The 24177-nt window shown below is 42.8% G+C and overlaps 1 protein-coding gene across 3 annotated transcripts in view; it reads right to left on the bottom strand.

Annotated features, from left to right (window-relative positions):
• The window catches only part of LOC144602536 (solute carrier family 12 member 7-like), a 218610-nt gene that overhangs the window by 17541 nt on the left and 176892 nt on the right, over nucleotides 1-24177 (bottom strand). For all 3 annotated transcript variants that reach the window (XM_078415667.1, XM_078415673.1, XM_078415681.1), the window contains exons 14-21: nucleotides 22979-23077; nucleotides 22226-22345; nucleotides 21995-22099; nucleotides 20516-20684; nucleotides 18114-18309; nucleotides 11947-12116; nucleotides 10035-10166; nucleotides 8646-8753 (exon numbers count right to left, since the gene is read on the bottom strand). In XM_078415667.1, the coding sequence (XP_078271793.1) occupies nucleotides 8646-8753; nucleotides 10035-10166; nucleotides 11947-12116; nucleotides 18114-18309; nucleotides 20516-20684; nucleotides 21995-22099; nucleotides 22226-22345; nucleotides 22979-23077 (1099 nt within the window). The remainder of the gene's footprint in view (nucleotides 1-8645; nucleotides 8754-10034; nucleotides 10167-11946; nucleotides 12117-18113; nucleotides 18310-20515; nucleotides 20685-21994; nucleotides 22100-22225; nucleotides 22346-22978; nucleotides 23078-24177) is intronic.

The following is a 24177-nucleotide window of genomic DNA, read 5'->3' as shown; positions in this document are numbered from 1 at the left end:
TATAAAGCTATGCCCTCTAGTCATTGAAATTTCTACCCTGAGAGAAAGGCTCTGACAATCTACCCTATCAATGACTCAGAGTCAAACAGCGTGGAAACGGGCCCTTCGGCCCAACTTGTCCTCATCAACCAACATGCCCCATCTACAATAGTCCCACCTGCCTGCGTTTGGCCCATATCCTTGTAAACCTATCCTATCCATGTACTTATCTATATGCTTCTTAAATGTTGTGATATCTGCCTCAACTACCTCCCCTGGCAGCTCGTTTCTTACACACAATACACTTTGTGTAAAAAAGTTACCCCTCGGGTTTGTACACCACAAGGAATCAAGTGGGAAGAATATAAAATAGAACCTTTTCGTATCAAATTTGGAAAAATCATAATTTGTTAATTACAAAGCTGTTTAGTGTCAATAGTATCACAAAATGTGCTAATTTGTCCCTTGGATTAGATGGTGATTAGATTGACAGTCCATATATATCAACTAAAATTGCATAATCACCTTTCAACCTCTGGAGTCAGAGTCATACAGCAGCAAAACAGTCTCTTTGGTCCAACGTCCATGTTGACCAAGATGCCCCATCTAACTAATCCCATTTGCCCACATTCCTCTAAACCTTTCCTAACCATGTACCTGTCCAAGTGTCATGTACATTTTGTTATTGTACCTGGTTCAGCTATTTCCTCTGGCAGCTCATTCCACATACCCACCAACCTCTGTGTGAAAAGGTTGCCCCTCATGTTCCAATTAAATCAACCCCCTCTCACCTTCAATCTATGTCATCTAGTTCTTGATTCCCCTACCCTGGGTAATAGACCCTCTGCATTTACCCTATCAATTCCCCTTATGATCTTATACATGATAAACTCATCACTTAACCTCCTGCATTCCAAGGAATAAAGTCCTAGCTTGTCCAATCTATCCCTATAGCTCAAGCCCTCGAGTCCTGGCAACATCTTCCTAAATCTTCACTGCACTCTTTACAGAATGACATTCTTCCTATAGCAGGATGATCAAAAATGAACACAATATTCAATGTCTTATACAACTGTAAAATAATGTCCCAACCCTGATTGATGAAAAACTATGTACCAAAAGCCGTCTTTACTACACTATCTAGCTGTGACACCACATTCAGGGAACTGTGCACTTGTACTCCTAGAACAATAGACAATAGGTGCAGGAGGAGGCCATTCGGCCCTTTGAGCCAGCACTGCCATTCAATGTGATCATGGCTGATCATTCTCAATCAGTACCCTGTTCCTGCCTTCTCCCCATACCCCCTGACTCCGCTATCCTTAAGAGCTCTATCTAGCTCTCTCTTGAATGCATTCAGAGAATTGGCCTCCACTGCCTTCTGAGGCAGAGAATTCCATAGATTCACAACTCTCTGACTGAAAAAGATTTTCCTCATCTCAGTTCTAAATGGCCTACCACTTATTCTTAAACTGTGGCCCCTTGTTCTGGACTCCCCTAACATTGGGAACATGTTTCCTGCCTCTAACGTGTCCAACCCCTTAATAATCTTATACGTTTCGATAAGATCCCCTCTCATCCTTCTAAATTCCAGTGTATACAAGCCTAGTTGCTCCAGTCTTTCAATAGACAATAGACAATAGGTGCAGGAGTAGGCCATTCAGCCCTTCGAGCCAGCACCGCCATTCAATGCGATCATGGCTGATCACTCTCAATCAGTACCCCGTACATATGACAGTCCCGCCATTCCGGGAATTAACCTAGTAAACCTACGCTGCACGCCCTCCATAGCAAGAATATCCTTCCTCAATTTTGGAGACCAAAACTGCACACAGTACTCCAGGTGCGGTCTCACTAAGGCCCGTACAACTGCAGAAGGACCTCTTTGCTCCTATACTCAACTCCTCTTGTTATGAAGGCCAACATTCCATTGGCTTTCTTCACCGCCTGCTGTACCTGCATGCTTCCTTTCTGCTCTAGAATACTACCCAAGGTACAACCATTCACTATGAAGTTTTGCATTTACTTTGATTTCCCAAAATGCATCACCTCACACCGATCTGCATTGAACTCCATTAGCCATTTTACAGCTCACTTGCCTAGTTGATCAAGATCCTGCTGTAATTTTTGATAAACATCTTCACTGTCTATAATACCACCTAAACCCCTCCAGGAATACACTTGATCCTAACTGCCTATACATGGTCCATGCCTCCTCCTTTTTCCTGCCATAGTCTCAATTTCTCTCATCATCTAGGCTTCCTCACTCCTACCTGCCTTGCCCTTTACTTTAACAGCAACATGCATGCTTTGAACTTTTAAAATTACACTTTTAAAAGTGTGTCATGTACCAAAAATCCCTGTGTCCCCAAACATACTCCAATTAACTTTTGAAAATCCCGGTCTAACGCCAAAGTTGGACATCCCTTTGCCACAGGGAATTCAATAAGCAAACGGAAATATAATTCCCGCCATTGCATATTTGATCTCCTTTCTGAGATTTGCAAAAATTACACATGAACGTTGACCTTTTCTGTATTGTAGAATTATATGGCAAAAAGCAAGAAGGTGATTGCATTTTTTAATTATTGTTGTGGCTACTTCCTTGATTGCCAAACAGTGGTAGGTATCTATTAAGTAAAACAAGTCGAAAAATGTGTTCCATACCATCAGGAACAACAAAATGACTTGTGACTTTTGGCTGTGTAATCATTTGCAGCTTGTTAAATAGTGAAAAGCGAAGAAAACCCATTAGTGGATATGTGAGTTTTGGAATGACAGTCAGTCAGTGATGTGCAGGGTGTGATGTACAGGGATCCTTTATTGCAGCAGATACTGGAGAAATGTAACCTAGTCTCCAACCAATGCTGGTGACAAAAAGTTGAGGTCCCATTCCTTTAATAAAACAGGTGCACAAAAGTGCAAGGAAATCCACTTCACAGACAACACAGAATTGATCTATGCCCTAACACCTAGATTGGTCAAATTAACAACCCAATTTGTTTAACCAGCATGCTGCAAACCTTTCCAAATTGTGATAAGCGTATTCCTGCCCATGCATATGTGTTTTTTGATACACATCAAATTTTACACAGAATAAGTTACATTTCTTAAAAATATAGGTTTGTAAATTTCTCCAGATGGTTTGCCAGACCTCTTAACAGTGTTGTGATACAGTCATACAGTGTGGAAACAGGACCTTCGGCCCAACTTGCCCACACCAGCCAACAATGTCCCAGCTACACTATCCCACTTGCCTGTGCTCAGTCCATATCCCTCCAAACCTGTCCTATCCATGCACCTGTCTAACTGTTTCTTAAACGAGTGGATAGTCCCAGGCTCAACTACGTCCTCTGGCAGCTTGTTCCATACACCCACCACCATTTGTGTGGAAAAGTTATCCCTCAGATTCCTGTTAAATCTTTTCCCCTTCACCTTGAACCTATGTCTTCTGGTCCTCGATTCCCCTACTCTGCGCAAAAGACTCTGTGCATCTACCCAATCTATTCCTCTCATGATTTTGTACACCTCTATAAGATCACCCCTCATCCTCCTGCGTGCCAAGGAATAGAGACCAGCCTACTCAACCTCTCCCTATAGCTCACACTCTCTAGTCCTGTCAACATCCTCATAAATCTTTTCTGAACCCTTTCAAGCTTGACAATATCTTTCCTATAACATGGTGCCCAGAACTGAACACAATATTCTAAATGTGGTCTCACCAACGTCTTATACAACTGCAACATGACCTCCCAACTTCCATACTCAATACTCTGACTGATGAAGGCCAATGTGCCAAAAGCCTTTTTGACCACCTCATCTACCTGCAACTCGACCTTCAAGGAACCATGCACCTGTACTCCTAGACCCCTCTGCTCTACAACATTCCCCAGAGGCCTACCATTCACTGTGTAGGTCCTGCCCTAGTTAGACGTCCCAAAATACAACACCTCACACTTCTCTGTATTAAATTCCATCAACCATTCCTCAGCCCATCTGGCCAATTGATCCAGATCCTGCTGCAATCTTTCACAACCATCTTTACTATATGCAAAACCACTCACTTTTGTATCCATTCTTGCTATGGAAGGCGTGCAGCGTAGGTTCACTAGGTTAATTCCCGGAATGGCGGGACTGTCGTATGTTGAAAGGCTGGAGCGATTGGGCTTGTATACACTGGAATTTAGAAGGATGAGGGGGGATCTTATTGAAACATATAAGATAATTAGGGGATTGGACACATTAGAGGCAGATAACATGTTCCCAATGTTGGGGGAGTCCAGAACAAGGGGCCACAATTTAAGAATAAGGGGTAGGCCATTTAGAACGGAGATGAGGAAGAACTTTTTCAGTCAGAGGGTGGTTAAGGTGTGGAATTCTCTGCCTCAGAAGGCAGTGGAGGCCAGTTCGTTGGATGCTTTCAAGAGAGAGCTGGATAGAGCTCTTAAGGATAGCGGAGTGAGGGGGTATGGGGAGAAGGCAGGAACGGGGTACTGATTGAGAGTGATCAGCCATGATCGCATTGAATGGCGGTGCTGGCTCGAAGGGCTGAATGGCCTACTCCTGCACCTATTGTCTATTGTCTATTGTCTATTGTCTATATCAGCAAACTTGCTAATCTTGCCCTGTATGTTCTCATCCAAATCATTAATGTTGATGACAAACAGTAACGGGCCCAGCACCGAACCCTGAGGAACACTAGTCACAGGCCTCCAGTACAAGAAGCAACCTTCCACCATCACCCTCTGCTTCCTTCCATGGAGCCAATGTGCTATCCATTCAGCTATCTCTCCCGAGATCCCATGCAATCTAACCTTCCAGGACAGCCTACAATGCGGAATCTTGTCGGATGCCTTACTGAAATCCACATACACAACATCTACAGCTCTGCCCATATCAACCTTTTTGGTCACATCTTCAAAAAAATCAGATTTGTGAGACACAACCTCATGTACAAAACCATGCTGACTATCCCTAATCAGCCTTGCCTATCCAAATGCCTGTATAACCTATCCCTCAGAATACTCGCCAGTAACTTTCCAACTACAGAAATTAAGCTCACCGGCCTGTAGTTCCCAGCATTTTCCCTGCAGCCCTTCTTTAATTTCTCTCTAGTTTCCCACAATGTCCTCGGATATTTCTGATCAGGCCTTGGAAATTTGTCTACCTTCATACACGAGAGTACCTTCAGTACATCTTCGAGGGTAACACTGACTGCTCTTAAGACTTCCATTGACTGCCCCAAGTTCCTCCTTCCTACTGTCTTTCTCCTTGGTAAATAGAGGAGAAATACTAATTGAAGAGCTTGCCCATCTCTTGTGGCTACACACAAAGGTGACAGCTTTGATTCTTGAGAGGTCCCACTCTCTCTCTAGTTACCCTTTTCCTCCTTATGCATTTATAACATCTTTTGGGATTGTCCTTAATGCTACACACCAGAGCTATTTCCTGGCCCCTTTTTGCCCTTCTGATCTCCTTCTTCAGTTTGCTCCTTAGTTCCCAAAACTCCTCCAGAGATGCACTTGATCTCAGATGTCTATACTGTACCTGTCCCATGCATCCTTCTTGTTTTTGACCACTGATATTATCACCAATCATGCAATTGGTGGAGTAAATTCATTGAGACACCTTAATGGTATTCAGTCCTGAGCTTCCTCATTGGAAATGCAGACTGATTATTTTTTGGGGGACATTGAATCACTGTCTTTCATTCTTAATTATCCGGTTGCTCTTCACCTCAACATCCAACCAAATAATCTGTTCATTGTTTCTGTCTTCCTATCAGCTGGAGTTCAATATTACATAAACACTGCTGTAACAATAAAGTTTTAAAGTAGGCGTACTCCATCATGGAGCAATGCGTACTGAGAATACCTCTGAAAATTTATCTCGTGACTTTTCATTATGAGCTAGCACCATTTTTCCAGCAAAATATCCCCAGATGGCAATGATATTGCACACCAACATGACATTCAACTGCAGTACCTCCTGTGGCCTTAATGCAGCCAAACATGTGCCTTGATTACTTTCTCATGGAGACCAAGGTCATGGCCCCTGTCTCTCTTTCTAGCATCCAGACTGTTCCAGGTTGTTAGTGCTGATTTCGGACACATCTTAGATTTCTGTTCATTGCTGCATTAGGAAAGCCATCAAACTCCATACTAACAAGACTTCAACCACTTTTCCTTCAGCCCACGAAGCATTGATGCAGACCTATGTAGATTTCTTGAAACTGCAGGTCTCCACAGCATCTATCAATTCTTAGAGTGCACTTGTGTGGTATCATCTCATAGAGCCCTCCATGGAGAAAAAATATAAGTGGCCCGGTTTGGTTTTTGTGGCCCCGTGCACAGATACTTGCCTCCTGCAACTACTGTGCTTCACTAATGAGCTCAGGTCTCTCTAATCCCTTGGAACATTGTCCACCTGCTATCATCACTGCAGCATCCATTTTGTAATCAGTAACACTCTAGCGTGGTTAAAATAGTGGCTAAAAGAGTGTTGCTTATATAGCGGTATGTTTCTTTAAGGAGTTGTTTGGAGCTCTGACAAATTATATTAGGCCAAAAGACTACATGTGCCCAACTAACATGTTTATGAGACTTTGTAAAAAGGATATTTTTAAGGTGTTACATAATACTGTTTACACACCGTTAAAATATAATATAACATTTTTAGGCTCCTGCCTTTGTCCAATTGTTGTTAATGTAATTCTGTGTTCAAAACGGCAGACATTATCATGCAGTGGTGCCACTGCCATCACTGGGGGGCACGGTAGCGCAGCGGTAGAGTTGCTGCTTTACAGCGAATGCAGCGCCAGAGACTCAGGTTCGATCCTGACTACGGGTGCTGTACTCTAAGGAGTTTGTACGTTCTCCCCGTGACCTGCGTGGGTTTTCTCCGAGATCTTCGGTTTCCTCCCACACTCCAAAGACGTACAGGTATGTAGGTTAATTGACTGGGTAAATGTAAAAATTGTCCCTAGTGTGTGTAGGATAGTGTTAGTGTGCGGGGATCACTGGGCGGTGCGGACTTGGTGGGCCGAAAAGGCCTGTTTCCGCACTATCTGAAATATGAAATAAAATATTAAAATATGTAAGGGGTGATCACTGGGTCGGCACGGACTCGGTGGGCCGAAAGGCCTGTTTCCACACTGTATCTCCAAACTAAACTTCATTGACTGAAGTAGCTTGGGATATTTCAAGGATGGGGAAGGTGCTATATAAATGCAAATTGATCTTTGTAAAACTTGTATTCCACGGGTGGAGACACAAGGAAATGCAGTTGCTGGTTTACAAAAAGAAAGCACAAGGTGCTGGACTGATTCAGTGGGTCAGGTAGCATCTCAGGAGAACATGGACAGGGGACGCTTCGAGTTGGGACTCTTCTTCAGACATTTTTAAATTAGCACATCTGTCTGAAGAATGGTCCCAACCCAAAACATCTCCTATCCATGTTCTCTTGAGATGCTGCCTGACCCACTGAATTACTCCAGCACTTTGCGCTGACATTCCATGCTAATGTCCAGTTCTTTCTCGTGTCCCTATAGTGGTCACACTTCAAAAACATTCCATTGGCTGCAGGACATTTTGAAATGTCTTGGAGTGGAGAAAAATATTGTATTAAAGCAAACCCGTTTCATTCTTTGAATAATTACAGGCTCATCATGTGGCATTGATATCACAAATTACATAGTCCATCATAGATGGGTTATGTACAGAGAGTCAAATCAGATGGCTTGTAGGCTTTTGGGAAGTATCAAATCAAGGAGAAAATTATGCTTTGCAAAAATAAGAACAGATGGCAGTGAGGAGGAGACAACCGTGGAAGCCTCCTCTCTTTGCTTTCCACCCCAAAGGGTCTGCCTAGATCATCAATCCAAGGACGTGTCAGAATGATACACACAATAGCCACATCAGCTAAAATCAGTAACTCCCTAAATAAATAGTCACAAGAACATGATTCAGAACACAGTTATTTCAAACATGCCACTTCAAAATACTGTCTTATAACATCAAAGCCAAACTAAGTTCACGACCGTTTAATTCCCAAAATGACTAATGGTATTTGTTAATTACTGTGCCTGTTTTCAACCAGTAACTGCAATCAGTCAGCACGGTGACTGCTGGAAGAGGTCAGTGTGGTCAGGCAGATGTCTCTGTAGGCAGAAGGCCTTGTCAGCATTGCCCACATTGTATCAAGTTACATTTAAAAAATGCTTCCAAGGTATTACCGTAACATTTCTTTGCAACAATATTCTTGCAGGAAACAATACAAAATCAAAACTTTATTGAGGTTGAAAATTACTTCTTTGGGGTACAGTGCTCCGATGCTTCCTGAAAGGAATGCCATAAAGACAAGGTTTTATTGTTAGTAGAAATAAAGTGAAATATTTTTTAAATTGTCATATTACAATGACAAATAACTCAGAATTCACCTGCATACAACAAACCTGCATACAAAGGCCATTTAATTCAGACATTATCTCAGCATCAAGAAGGAAAACTGGTAATTCAAAGCAAAAAATAAACTGCTGGAGGAATTTGGGTCAGACAGCATCTGTGAAAACACTGTTTTAGATTGAGGCCCTGCATCAGGACAGGAAGTACAAAACCTTTTTCATATAACATTATGTACATTTCGTTGGACACTTAATATAAGCTTACCTCACGTTCCCTCTCATTCCTAGAGAGTTGCATTTGTTTCAGCATCTGAGATCTCTGCTCCATCACCAGGGTCCGCTCATATGTGAAGGCTGAAATATCATTGTCGAGCTGGAAATTAAAAATATAAATTGGCTCAAAGTCTCCATGAAGTAACAAACCCCATGGCATTAGCTTCAATTCAGGACCTTCTTGATTAGGACAGGTGTCAAAGATTACGAGGGAAGAAGGCAGGAGAATGGGGTTAAGAAGGGAAGTCAGATCAGCCATGATTGAATGGCGGAGTAGACTTGATGGGCCGAATGGCCTAATTCTACAATCATTAATGGCCTTATGACCTTCAAGATGCTGAGTAGTGCATTACAGGGAAGATAGAGAGAAGAGCATCCAAAAACAATAGTATATGATCTTAAGGTAGACACAAAATGCTGGAGTAACTCAGCGGGTTAGGCAGCATCTCAGGAGAGAAGGAATGGGCGACGTTTCGGGTCGAGACCCTTCTTCAGACTGATCTTAAAATTAGAGCGAGGATATTCCATCAAGAAATCACTTCATACCAAGTAAAATAGAAATGTGACGTTCTATTTTCTCAAACTGCTTCGCCAACCAAAATATTTAAGATTGATAAATTATTGTTAGATAATGGCATCTAGGTCACAGAATTGAGATAAAGGCAAGCGAAAATCTAACAGAATGGAACAGGTTCATATAGAAGGTCTAGGCCTGACCTAACACAAAAATACATTACCGCCACATTTTGAGCACCAGGTCCTGCAATCAAAAAGGACAACCCTCTGAGAAATTATTATTTGAAATTAGGTCCAGCATCCCTCGTGACCTTCTAAAACAGATCCAAATCCTCCAACATATGCAAACAAGGGTTTTACATATTACATACACCAATCCGCCCCTCCAAATGAAAAACAGTTGAATCTCATCTTAAGGTAGTAACTGCCTTTGCAGGCCGAGTCCTCATTTATCGTCTGATGGAAGTGGGTGTATGCATTGGGTATCCATTACATCTGCAAATGCCTGTTGAACTGCAAGCTGTGTGCTGGTGACTTTTTCCCTTCACTTGGGATTCTGCTATAAATTCAGATTAGTGTCTTCAAGATACACTAGCACCTAACATGATTGAACAATTAATTGCACGTGTGATGGGTGAATCCTTCATTGGCCAGAACAGTTCTGATGCTGCCAATATAAATAATTTTGCATCTTAACACAATTGGGGATCATTATGTTTTATGATCAGGAATAGCCCATTCATCCCCATCCTTACCACACTCCCATCCCAACCTGAAGGAGTTCCACCATTCAAATGCATCATTGGGCCAAATTACTAATCTGATAAGATTTATTTCCATATCTCTATGATCAAGTAGATCTTACCAATTCAACCACCTCAACCTCAGCATCAAGACGGAGCTGGTAGAGGAACAGTTGCAGGTCTTTCTTCATCTGGATGCTGTTGTCATCTATCTGGGCAACAGTGAAGATGCGCATCTTGCACTTTCTCCATACCTGCAATAGATCCACCAGGCCCCTCGTCAGTAAAAGACATTATAATTAGTTCTGCTATAACACAATAGATATGATGCGAAGAAACCTTATGCTATAGAGAATTCCATGATAAAAACTAAAGGTCACAGAGTGCTGAAGTAACTCAATGGTCAGGCAGCATCTTCGGAGAACACTGTTGCATGACATGTCGGGTTGTGACACTTCTTCAGACCAGACCCGAAATGTCACCTGTCTGTGTTCTCCTGAGATGCTGCCTGACCCATTGAGTTACTCCAGAACTTTGCACCCTTTTGTGTAAACCAGTATCTGCAGTTCTTTGTTTCCGCATCATAAAAAACAATTGTGTCAATCAATGGGTAAAAGAAAAATCACGTTAAAACCAAATTGGCCTGCATAATACAGATAGTGTTTCCTACTTCCTAAAAACATCCCTAAATTATTTTTCTTTAAAAACACAGAGGGTGGTGAATTCCCAAAACATGTTGTCCGATGTGGTGCAGGAGGCAGATACAATAATGGCTTGAAGAGACTTTTGGATAGGTATATTGATATGCTGGGAATGGAGGGTTATGGATTATGTGCAGCCAGATAATAGTTTGTCTCAGCATCATGTTTGGCACAGACATTGTGGGCCAAGTGGGCCTGTTCCTGTGTGGGTACTGTTCTATGTACTTCATTGTGTTATATCCAATTCATGTGATGCAAATATGTGTTAAAGCTGAACTACCTATACTATAAGGGCGGCACGGTGGCGCAGCGGTAGAGTTGCTGCTTTACAGCGCCGGAGACTCAGGTTCGATCCTGACTACGGGTGCTGTCTGTACGGAGTTTGTACGTTCTCCCCGCGACTTGCGTGGGTTTTCTCCGAGATCTTCGGTTTTCTCCCACACTCCAAAGACGTACAGGTTTGTAGGTTAATTGGCTTGGCAAATGTAAAAATTGTCCCTAATGGGTGTAGGATAGTGTTAATGTGCAGGGTTCGCTGGGCGGCGCAGACCCGGTGGGCTGAAGGGCCTGTTTCTGCGCTGTATCTCTAAAATCTAAAAAAAAATCTAAAAACAATAAGCAGCATCATTTAATCACAGAGCTTTACTATGTAAAAATGCCTCATATTTGGAGACAACACACTTTAACGAATAGTAAGGTGGGTGTCCAAAATTAAAATCTATTTTCCAAATGGTTTCAGAGAGGCTAGAACTGGAGAAATTTATAGAGTAAATTCGATATGGTAGGGCGTCAGCAACTGGAGAATCAAATCCAAGCACGAGAGAACCATTGGGGTATGGGTGGATTGCAAGACTGGAAGAGATATCAGATATTGGTAGGATCGGGGCCAAGTAAGGTTTTGTAACCAAAGACATTGTGCAATTTAGGATAGGCAGCAGAACTTGTGTTGATTGCATGACAGGCAGCAAATGAGGAAAGGACTGTGGGAAACACTAGAGTATGGATGGCAGGTTGCATTTCTGGTTCCAGCAACAAGGGAGTAATCTTCGCAGCATACAAATGAATTTCGTGGAACATTTGGAGTAACTCAGCAGGTCAGACAGCATCTCTGGAGTGAATGGATTGGTAATATTTCCAGTGAATGACTTGATCCAAAACGTTGCCTATCCAATCCCTCCAGATTTGCTTCCTGGCCCACTGATTTACTCCAGCACTTGCCCAAGATTCCAGTATCTGCAGTTTCTTTTGTGTTCATCTGGTCAGTGTTTTGCCCAAGATTCCAGTATCTGCAGTTTCTTGCATTTCCATTTCTCTGAGCAACTGGAAGGCTTACCTTGTGTTGGCTGAGAAGGAATGGCAGCAACATCAGCAATCCCCCATCATGTACAATCCACCAGACATCAATGGTGCCTCCAGCGAAACGCTCCTGATTTGTCGGAAAGTTATCTATGTTCTTGGTCACCAGCAGTGCTTGGTGAGCGGCTGTTGTTTCACGTACCATGTCTAAAACAAGAATCCTCACATTAGTTACTAGAACCTTTATTGCTAAATGCAAGATTTACTGTAATATGCTTTCCCTCCTCCTGGGTACCCTGGGCTGACTAACTGAACAGCACAGAGTCCTCTAATCTAGGTGTAGTCCCACACTCCCACAGGGAAGGAGGAGCAGGAGTAGGAAATCAATCTTCACACCCTTCCGATAGGGAAAATGGGCTAAAAACTGTCCCTGAATCTGGAGGTACGCATTTTTAAACTTTTGTACATCTTGCCTAATGGCAGAGGGAGAAGCAAGAGTGAGACTGGTCCTTGATTATACTGGTGACCTTGCTGAGGCAGCCTGAAGTGTAGGTGAAGTCAATGGCAGGGAGGTTAGTTTGCCTGATGGTCCGTTCTACGCCCCCAACTCTCTGCAATTTCTGTGGTCTTGGATTGAGCTGTTCCCAAACCATGCTGTGATACATCTTGATACTTTGGTGCAACTGTAAAAGTTGGCGAGGGTTGGGGACATGCTGATTCTCCGAAGTCTTCTCAGGAAGTAGTTGCATTAGTGTGCTTTCTTGGCCATAACTTTGATGTAGCTAGTCCAGGACAATTTGCTGGCGATATTTATTCCGAGGAACTTGGAACTTCCAGGAAGCCTTTCGTGTACGGGCCATATGAAGGGTCTCAACCTGAAACATCGACTGTCCATTTCCCTCTATTATGCTGCCTGTCCCGCTGTGTTCTTCTAGCAACTTGTCTTATACGGTGTTGTCCGCTTGAACTTCCTGTCCCCCTATTTAAAATATATTTATACTTTATCCAGAATATAATGAGCTGTTTCTCCATAAGCTGTGCTTACTGACACGGCTAAGTTACTAGCTAACATGTTTATTGCTGGAAGCAAATTCATGTTGGCTGAAAATTATATTTCTGCAGTGGAAAGCAGCCATGACCATATCCAGATCAAATTGCTCCACTCCAGAAGCCACAACTAGACTCTTCCTGTTATAGACAATAGACAATAGGTTCAGGAGTAGGCCATTCTGCCCTTCGAGCTAGCACCACCATTCAATTCACAAAATGCTGGAGTAACTCAGCAGGTCAGGCAGCATCTCAGGAGAGAAGGAATGGGTGATGTTTCGGGTCTGGACCCGAAACGTCACCCATTCCTTCTCTCCTAAGATGCTGCCTGATCTGCTGAGTTACCAGCATTTTGTGAATAAATACCTTCGATTTGTACCAGCATCTGCAGTTATTTTCTTACACCACCATTCAATGTGATCATGGCTGATCATTCTCAATCAGTACCCCGTTCCTGCCTTCTCCCCATACCCCCTGACTCCGCTATCCTTAAGGGCTCTATCTAGCTCTCTTGAATGCATTCAGAGAATTGGCCTCCACTGCCTTCTGAGGCAGAGAATTTCACAGATTTACAACTCTCTGACTGAAAAAGTTTTTCCTCATCTCTGTTTTAAATGGCCTACCCCTTATTCTTAAACTGTGGCCCCTGGTTCTGGACTCCCCAACATTGGGAACATGTTTCCTGCCTCTAACGTGTCCAACCCCTTAATAATCTTATATGTTTCGATAAGATCCCCTCTCATCCTAAATTCCAGTGTGTACACGCCTAGTCGCTCCAGTCTTTCAACATATGACAGTCCCACCATTCCGGGAATTAACCTAGTAAACCTACGCTGCACGCCCTCAATAGCAAGATTCCGAGTTATCGTTCGATCTTGCACTCCAGTTTCCACATCAGTTGCTCACAGGTTGACACTATTCCCTGTGCACTGATCCTCTGGCATATTGCCTGGAAAATTAGGTCACGTTGTTCAGAAGTGCATCTGTTGTTGGGCACTCCCAGAGCATGCATGTTTTCAGAGCACTGTTCCTCTGTAGACTGAGCAGGTTCCAGCCCAGTGCCAAGAGCTCAAACAGGAAGCTGTCCTTCAGTTTTAATTTAACTGGTTTAATCTGCACCTTGCATTGTTCTCTTCCTTCCTGCAGCTCCAACAACAGCACCGACATGCCTATGAGGTTCTGACTCTCAGGCATTCAAAGTCTCCAATTTCCAGACATCGGCCCGTCCTCTGGTCTTTATTAGGCCCCTAACTGCAAGCCCTTTTTCCTCTCCTCCAACCCCGGATTAAAAGTACCATTAGCAAATTTGCAGATGATACTAAGCTGAGGGGTAGTGTGAATTGTGAGGAAGATGCAATAAGGCTGCAGGGTGACTTGGACAGGTTGTGTGAGTGGGCGGATACATGGCAGATGCAGTTTAATGTAGATAAGTGTGAGGTTATTCACTTTGGAAGTAAGAATAGAAAGGCAGATTATTATCTGAATGGTGTCAAGTTAGGAGGAGGGGGAGTTCAACGAGATCTGGGTGTCCTTGTGCATCAGTCAATGAAAGGAAGCATGCAGGTACAGCAGGCAGTGAAGAAAGCCAATGGAATGTTGGCCTTCGTAACAAGAGGAGTTGAGTATAGCACCGCCATTCAATGCGATCATGGCTGATCACTCTCAATCAGTACCCCGTTCCTGCCTTCTCCCCATACCCCCTCACTCCGCTATCCTTAAGAGCTCTATCCAGCTCTCTCTTGAAAGCATCCAACGAACTGGCCTCCACTGCCTTCTGAGGCAGAGAATTCCACACCTTCACCACCCTCCGACTGAAAAAGTTCTTCCTCATCTCCGTTCTAAATGGCCTACCCCTTATTCTCAAACTTTGGCCCCTTGTTCTGGACTCCCCCAACATTGGGAACATGTTATCTGCCTCTAATGTGTCCAATCCCCTAATTATCTTATATGTTTCAATAAGATCCCCCCTCATCCTTCTAAATTCCAGTGTATACAAGCCCAATCGCTCCAGCCTTTCAACATACGACAGTCCCGCCATTCCGGGAATTAACCTAGTGAACCTACGCTGCACGCCCTCCATAGCAAGAATATCCTTCCTCAAATTTGGAGACCAAAACTGCACACAGTACTCCAGGTGCGGTCTCACCAGGGCCCGGTACAACTGTAGAAGGACCTCTTTGCTCCTATACTCAACTCCTCTTGTTACGAAGGCCAACATTCCATTGGCTTTCTTCACTGCCTGCTGTACCTGCATGCTTCCTTTCATTGACTGATGCACTAGGACGCCCAGATCTCGTTGAACTCCCCCTCCTCCTAACTTGACACCATTCAGATAATAATCTGCCTTTCTATTCTTACTTCCAAAGTGAATAACCTCACACTTATCTACATTAAACTGCATCTGCCATGTATCCGCCCACTCACACAACCTGTCCAAGTCACCCTGCAGCCTTATTGCATCTTCCTCACAATTCACACTACCCCCCAACTTAGTATCATCTGCAAATTTGCTAATGATACTTTTAATCCCTTCGTCCAAGTCATTAATGTATATCGTAAATAGCTGGGGTCCCAGCACCGAACCTTGCGGTACCCCACTGGTCACTGCCTGCCATTCCGAAAGGGACCCATTTATCCCCACTCTTTGCTTTCTGTCTGTCAACCAATTTTCTATCCATGTCAGTACCCTACCCCCAATACCATGTGCCCTAATTTTGCCCACTAATCTCCTATGTGGGACCTTGTCGAAGGCTTTCTGAAAGTCGAGGTACACCACATCCACTGACTCTCCCTTGTCAATTTTCCTAGTTTCATCCTCAAAAAATTCCAGTAGATTTGTCAAGCATGATTTCCCCTTCGTAAATCCATGCTGACTCGGAATGATCCCGTTACTGCTATCCAAATGCTCAGCAATTTCGTCTTTTATAATTGACTCCAGCATCTTCCCCACCACTGATGTCAGACTAACTGGTCTATAATTACCCGTTTTCTCTCTCCCTCCTTTCTTAAAAAGTGGGATAACATTTGCTATCCTCCAATCCACAGGAACTGATCCTGAATCTATAGAACATTGAAAAATGATCTCCAATGCTTCCACTATTTCTAGAGCCACCTCCTTAAGTACTCTGGGATGCAGACCATCAGGCCCTGGGGATTTATCAGCCTTCAGTCCCATCAGTCTACCCAAAACCATTTCCTGCCTAATGTGGATTTCCTTCAGTTCCTCCATCACCCTAGGTTCTCCGGCCCCTAGAACATTTGGGAGATTGTGTGTATCTTCCTCAGTGAAGACAGATCCAAAGTAACGATTTAACTCGTCTGCCATTTCTTTGTTCCCCATAATAAATTTCCCTGCTTCTGTCTTCAAGGGACCCACATTTGCCTTGACTATTTTTTTCCTCTTCACGTACCTAAAAAAACTTTTGCTATCCTCCTTTATATTATTGGCTAGTTTACCCTCGTACCTCATCTTTTCTCCCCCTTTTGCCTTTTTAATTAACTTTTGTTGCTCTTTAAAAGAGTCCCAATCCTCTGTCTTCCCACTCTTCTTTGCTATGTTATACTTCCTCTCCTTAATTTTTATGCTGTCCCTGACTTCCCTTGTCAGCCACAGGTGTCTCTTACTCCCCTTAGAGTCTTTCCACCTCTTTGTTCTCTAACTTTTCAAAATGACCTCGGATATACCTGATTAGGCCTGGGAGATGCATCTACCTTCATACGCCTTAGAATGTCCAACCCCTATTTGTAAGGTGACTTCATGCTCTTGAAGAGAGACATAGCAATAGGGAGGAGAGTATTAAAGCCCTCACCCCACTGCACCTTTTTATCAAATCATTGCTGTTTTTTACTCACTTAGTTCAACACCAAATGCTAATCTTGTGATTTTCTAGTGCAGAAAACCTCGATTATTGCCCAGTATTTAACAACTTCTAGATTGCTACTATCTTGTGCTTGGAGAAGAGATTGAGAACTTTGTGACCTGGTGTCGGGATAATAACCATTCTCTCTATGTCAGCAAGACAAAGGAGATTGTGGAATTGTGGAGATTCAGGAAGTGAAACATACCCCAGTTTGAATTGATGGCACCGAAGTAGAGATGGTCGATAGCTTCAAATTCCTAGGAGTTGCACTGTAAGGAGTTTGTACGTTCTCCCCGTGACCTGCGTGGGTTTTCTCCGAGATCTTCGGTTTCCTCCCACACTCCAAAGACGTACAGGTATGTAGGTTAATTGGCTGGGTAAATGTAAAAATTGTCCCTAGTGGGTGTAGGATAGTGTTAATGTACGGGGATCACTGGGCGGCACGGACTTGGAGGGCCGAAAAGGCCTGTTTCCGGCTGTAGATATATGATATGATATGATAATTATCACCAACAACGTCTCCTGGACCACCCATATTGAAGCAAGAGCCAAGAAAGCATACCAACGCCACTACATCCTTAGAAGTCTTAGGAAGTTCGACATGTCCCCTACAACTCTCACCAACTTCTGCAGGTGCACCGTAGATAGCATTTTATCAGGATGCATCACAGCACGGCTTGGGAACGGCTCCATCCAAGGTCGCAAGAAATTGCAGAGAATTGTAGATGTAGCCCAGACCAGCACACAAACCAACTTCCCTTGCATTGATTCCATTTATACCTCTGCAAGGCAAGCAGCATAATCAAGGATGAGTCAAACCCTGGCCACTCCCTCTTCTCCCCTCTCCCATCAGGCAGAAGGTATAGAAGTATGAAAACGCACACCTCCAGATTCACGGACAGTTTCTCGGACTATCTTTCATTGGACTTTACTGGTACATGCACTAAACAATTTTCCCTTTATCATGCATCTGTACACTGTGGATGGCTCGATTGTAATCATGTATTGTCTTTCCGCTGACTGGTTAGCACGCAACAAAAGCTTTTCACTTTATCTCGGTACACGTGACAGTAAACAATAAACGAAACTAAGACCTTTCTTGTTTCCTTTCAAAATGTCTTGGTTCTAGTTAGAAGAAAGCAGCCTCTTGGGCTGGAGCAAATAATTTTTCAGTACTGTCTTATGCACTGCTCAGGCCATCCCCAAATTTGTGCATTTTTAAAATACATTACATTACAATTAGCTTATCATGCCACCTCTGCAACACAGTGCAAACATTAAGTGAATGAATACCAACCAACAAATCCCTTCCAGCCAGCTGGGCCATCTGATTGTCTCCATAATTCTGGCCATGCTGCCAGCACAGTGTTGTGTTTCATTCCTCCTAGTCCAGAGGACTGGATCAAGTGGGAGACTCCATCTCGACGATTGGATGACACCACCACATGGCAGAAACCTTTGGTCTTCTCCATTCCCATCAAAGCTTTAATATTCTGTTAAATCAAATAAACCAGGGCCCATGAAGGAGGTACAAAGGCACAACCATCATTTCATCTTCTCTTGACTTCTTTTAAGAGAGCTAGTACATTTAACGCAATTGAATGTGTATATGGCAATAAAGAATTCTTCAATTCCAACCCCAAACACAATAACGAGGAGAAACAAGGAACAGCAGATGCCGATTAACAAAAATAAACACAAAATACTGGAATAACTGAGGACATGAATGGATGGCGTTTTGGGTCATTTTTTCAGAGTCTGAAAAAAGGTCCTGATCTGAAACGTCACCCATTCACATTCTCCAGAGATGCTGCCTGACCGGCTGAGTTACTCCAACATTTTTTCCCTCAAATATAATAAATTGGATTCCTCAGTTTATTTACCTCACCTTTAGGAATATAGCCCGGCTGAGGCCAAGAGTTTCCCCGTCTGGAGGAGGAGATAAAACTGGGTTGTTTGACACCAAGACCATCATTATGGGCTGCCTCAGCTAATTAGAGAGATACATAGCTGGAAGGCTAGTAGCAAGTATTGCTGGTGCTCAAATTACCAAGAACTACTAAAACTCACAAAGAGGACCCAGAGCAGATCACAGAATAATTTGTATCTTTTCTTAGTAAGACTAAAAATGCAACAAAATTCTCCAAAATCCTGATTTTATTAAATTGGCTTATCAGTCATTTGATCCTCTCCACCTGCTCTCAACATAGAAATCAATAACTTGAGTCCATTTATCTCAAGGTAATTGATGAAAGAATTAGAGGAAAGTTACAGAAAAATGTTTCAACTCAAAGTATTGTGCATCTGGATGTCATCACCTGAAAGAATGGTTGGGTAAGAAACTCCCACCATGTTTAAAAAAAGTAGCTGGGTAACCATTTTGATGAATCATAACCGATGCAGCATACTGAGAGTTCGGGCGTGATTAGTCTGATTTTTTTCTTTGGTTTGGCTCAACATGGATTATATGGCTTATTTTCTCCATGGATTATATTCTTCTCCACCATAAATTTCTACGTCTTTCATGCACAGGCTGCAACTGAAGTTCACCAAATGTCAATTGGAAAATTAAGAGTCATAGTGATACACTATGGAAAAAGGCCCTTCGGCCCAACTTGCCAACATGTCCCAGCTGCACTAGTCCCACCTGCCCGCGTTTGGTCCATATCCCTCCAAACCTGTCCTATCCATGTACCTGTCTGTTTCTTAAACGTTGGGATAGTTACAGCCTTAACTACCTCCTCTGGCAGCATGTTCCATATACCCGCTACCCTTTGTGTGAAAAAGTTACCCCTCAGATTCCTATTAAATCTTTTCCCCTTCACCTTAAACCTATATCCTCTGGTTGCCGATTCACCTACTCTGGGCAAGGGACTGTGCATCTACCTGATCTATTCCTCTCATGATTTTATATACCTCAAAAAGATCACCCCTCATCCTTCTGCGCTCCAAGGAATAGAGTCCCAGCCTACTCAACCTCTTCCTACAGCTCAGACCCTCTAGTCCTGGTAACATATTTGTAAATCTTCTCAGCTTGACAACATCTTTCCCATAACATGGTGCCCAGAACCGAACGCAATACTCTAAATGTGGTCTCACCAACGTCTTATACAATTGCAACATGACTTCCCGACTTCTATACTGAAATAAAAATAGAAAAGCTGAAATACACAGCGGGTCAGGAAGCATCTGATTGGAGATCATTGACGTGAAATGTTGACTATTTCTGCATCTCTAGCATTCTCTGCTTTCATGCTAGCTGTTTCTGGCCATATGGTTTCTGCTTAAAAGATTATGAAGTCTCAATATGAAACTACATATATCTTTGATGTAAACGGCCTCAAAACACACTTGCCAAAGAAACAATGGTACAAAAACAAAATTTGTCCTTCCCAAAATACGTCTGAGTAATGGTGTGCAGGGGATCATTTGACCCATCATGCACATCTCAGCTCAGCTAAAAAAACCTCATCCAAATAGTCCCACTCCCATTCATTGCCAACTCCTACATTTTTCTTTACCCTTTTGAAACACCCTTTTGAAAAGTACTACTGAATCCGGTTCCACCACCCCAAGTGATGGTGCATTAAATAAATCTCTGAACGATTATTAGTAATAAGGATGTGCCTGTAAATTAACTTCATACAACATGCTGTTCAAGTACCATGACAATTGAACCAACAATGGTGACAGCTTTACCTGCTCAGCATTCTGCACATCCGAGTGTCTCTCCAAGAATATACCTTCCAATACTGAGCCAACAATGGTCAATCCTTTGCCAGCCTTGAGTTGTGTGGTGAGTGACAGCAATCGAGGGTGTTTTACATTCTGCTCTGGGTCAAGGTTCAGCAAAATCAACAGTTGGGGTCTACAACGAAACAAAAACAAGAGTCATAAAGCATGGAAACAGGCCCTTTGACCCAACTTGCCCACACCGGCTAACATGTCCTTTCTGCACTAGTCCCACCTGCCTGCATTTGGCCCAAATGCCTCTAAACCTGTCCTCTCCATGTACCTGTCTAAATGTTTCCTAAATGTTGCGATTCTACCTGCCTCAACTACCTCCTCTGGCAGCTCGATCCAGACACCCAGCACCTCTTATGTGAAAAGGTTACCCCTCAAGATTCCTATTAAATCTTTTCCCCTTCACCTTAAACCCATGTCCTTTGGTTCTCAATTGCCCTACTTTGGGCAAAAGAATATGCGCGTCTACCCGATCTATTCCTATCATGATTTTATATACCTCTAAGATCACCCCCCATCCTCCTGTGCTCCAAATCCCAACCTGCTCAATCTCTCCCTATAGCTCAGATCCTCGAGTCCTGGCAACATCTTCGTAAATCTTCTCTGTACCCTTTCCAACTTGACAACAATTTTCCCATAACATGGTGCCCAGAACTGAACACAATACTCTAAATGCGGTCTCACCAACATCTTATATAACTGCAACATGACCTCCTAAATTGTATACTCAATACTCTGACTGATGAAGGCCAATGTGCCAAAAGCCTTTTTGAGCACCCTATCCACCTGTGACACCACCTTCAAGGAACTATGTACCTGCACTCCTAGATTCCTCTGCTCGACAACACTCCCCAGAGCCCTGCCATTCACTGTGTAGGTCCTGCCCAAGTTAGACTTTCCAAAATGCAACACCTTGGATATGCATTCTAGTCTGTCTCAAACCCTAGTTATCTAATTATGGCTGGAACAAACTGTCAACACTGGTCACCAGCTCAAATGTCAACATGGTCAGTTTCAATATAGTGTGGTTTCTTTAGTGGCTTGGTGCCAAATTAGTTTCTGGTTAATGAACCACTTCACTACAAACGTTCATATTTGTCTTTGTAAGATCAGCAAATTTACCACATTTTCAAGTCTCTTCATCCAAGTTAGTACTCTGGGCTATGCCTTTTTTTTTGTTGCACTAAACTCAGGATAAATCATCAATGTCATTATTGCATTGACTGAGAAACAGTTCAATTCTCAACAATACTGTGCCTGTCATATTGACCAAGTCACCATGAAATTTATTATTAATTTGTTAAAATAAATTGCTATATACAAAATTAAAGATCGCAAGGAAGCAGGGGACCAAACTTTGTGCTCTAATCTTGCCAGAAAGATAATTTTGAACGTTTACAAATCTGAATTAACAATCTCTCATTCTGATTTTACCTCCAATTCTTTGTGTGAGTTGGACCATCTTCCAATCGGAGCAAAGCATATCGAGCTGCATTTAGAGACAGGCCTCTGATCCCATCACCCCATTCCTTCTCAGCTCTGAAAAGTAATTTCAGATTGTATTTAAGGAAAACATGGGCACAAATCATGCCACATCAATTTCAGTTAATAATAAACACCTATTCAAAAATGTTATTTAATTATGTAAAGTAGTAACCCTCTCACCCTCGATATTCAATATACTTGTAGATGCATCCTGCTATCAACATAGCGACCAGTGCATAGTACCAAGAGCAGATGAACATCAAGGCAAGACACAAGCTCATACCCAGGAAAGACAAGGTCCTATAAGTATAATACCAGAATGTTAGATACATAACAGGCTGGACCAGATCAATTTGATGGATTTGACATTGTCAAGAGTGTTTAATTGTCACATGCAATACATTCAATAACTACATGTATCATAGAGGATATTGTAAAAGTTAAAGCATTCCTTCACAATTTCAGCATCAATTAAAACCCCCAAAACATTCCAGCCAACAGTCATTTCATTAACTGTACATGATGTGGCTGCAAACTATGTCTGTGGAGTCTTGAAAATGCTATGTGGATTTCTCACACATATACACACCTTTGTATTTATGCATGCTCATCACCTTAATTGGGGAACAGTGCCTTGAGTCTGAAAAAGCACAGGTCAGTTCTGTTGTCACTGCCTCTTGAATTAACCATCTGGTTTTAGAGAGATTTAATAACACAATGGACGGAACTAAAATAGTTCAAAACCAACTTTAGACCGTGTTCAAGATGGCCTTATGTAAAGAAGCATGTAAACAGAGTTCCACCCATGTGTAATTTAAGAATTTATTCCACCAATAAGATAGCACAGTGAACAGATTGGGAGGCTTGTCGTGCTGATCAGACTGCGGGATATTTAAGAGAAATTTTATTTTGTATGTGGTGCTTCTGACCTACCAGTGATAATACTTGAATCGTGGTCTCCAATTGGGAGTCCTCAAGAGTGTTTGTAGAGCACATGCCAGGTTCACAAACATGTAGCACATCAAGAAGAACCTGAGAGAAGCGAGAAAAAAAATAAAGTGCATTAAAATGATTCACACGCTACTCCATACTTATTCCTCTAATGTACTCCATATGTCCATTCTACCACTACCCACTCCTTAAATTGTTCCTTATCCCAATCATATCAATTCTGGGTTTTCCTGTTCCTGTGTTTATCTTTATATCACTGGATCAAATGTTTTTTTCCCCCCCAATGGCACTGGCTCCCACATTTATCCTCTATCCAAGTGCATTAGTTGAACATGGCACAATGGACATCTGGCAGGAATACATCGTTTCAGTACAAACATGGGTATTTGGACAATGTCACATTCTGGAATAACAGAGCACAAGCAACTTGTGCTCTGTTATTGTTGTTTGAAATCTTGTTTTGATTACTGTCAGTGGAACATCATATCATTCATCATTTAAGAATAAGGGGTAGGCCACTTAGGACTGAGATGAGGAAAAACTTTTTCACCCAGAGAGTTGTGAATCTGTGGAATTCTCTGCCACAGAAGGCAGTGGAGCCCAATTCACTGAATGTTTTCAAGAGAAAGATATAGCTCTTAGGGCCAACAGAATCAAGGGATATGGGGAGAAAGCAGGAACGGGGTACTGATTTTGGATGATCAGCCATGATCATATTGAATGACGGTGCTGGCTCGAAGGGCCGAATGGCCTACTCCTGCACCAAATTTCTGTTTCTATATCTCTTTTCACGATAAGCGCAAAATTAATCAACAAACAATACTTAGAAGGTGGGAAATCCGACTAGCGGAGCTGGTCCTCACTCTTAACAACTTAGTCAGCTCCTCCCACTTTCTCTGAACCAAAGGCACAGCTATAAGCACTCACAAGGGGCCTAGCTAGCTATGACTGCCTCTTTGTGGGATACATTGAACAATACCTATTCCAGGCGTACACTGGCCCTATCCTCGAACTCTCTCTCCGTTACACTGAAGACTGCATTGGTGTTACCTCCTGCACCCATGCAGAACTCATGTATTTCATTAACTTCACCACCAGTTTCCACCCTGCACTCAAATTCACTTGGACCATCTGTGACACCTCCCTCGCCTTTCTTGAACTTGCCGTCTCCAACACAGGAG

Source organism: Rhinoraja longicauda, chromosome 2, assembly GCF_053455715.1.
Source record: "Rhinoraja longicauda isolate Sanriku21f chromosome 2, sRhiLon1.1, whole genome shotgun sequence".
NCBI lineage: Eukaryota > Metazoa > Chordata > Chondrichthyes > Rajiformes > Arhynchobatidae > Rhinoraja > Rhinoraja longicauda.
Note: the sequence above shows the minus strand (reverse complement) of the source record. Positions and strands in the feature narration are given on the sequence as shown.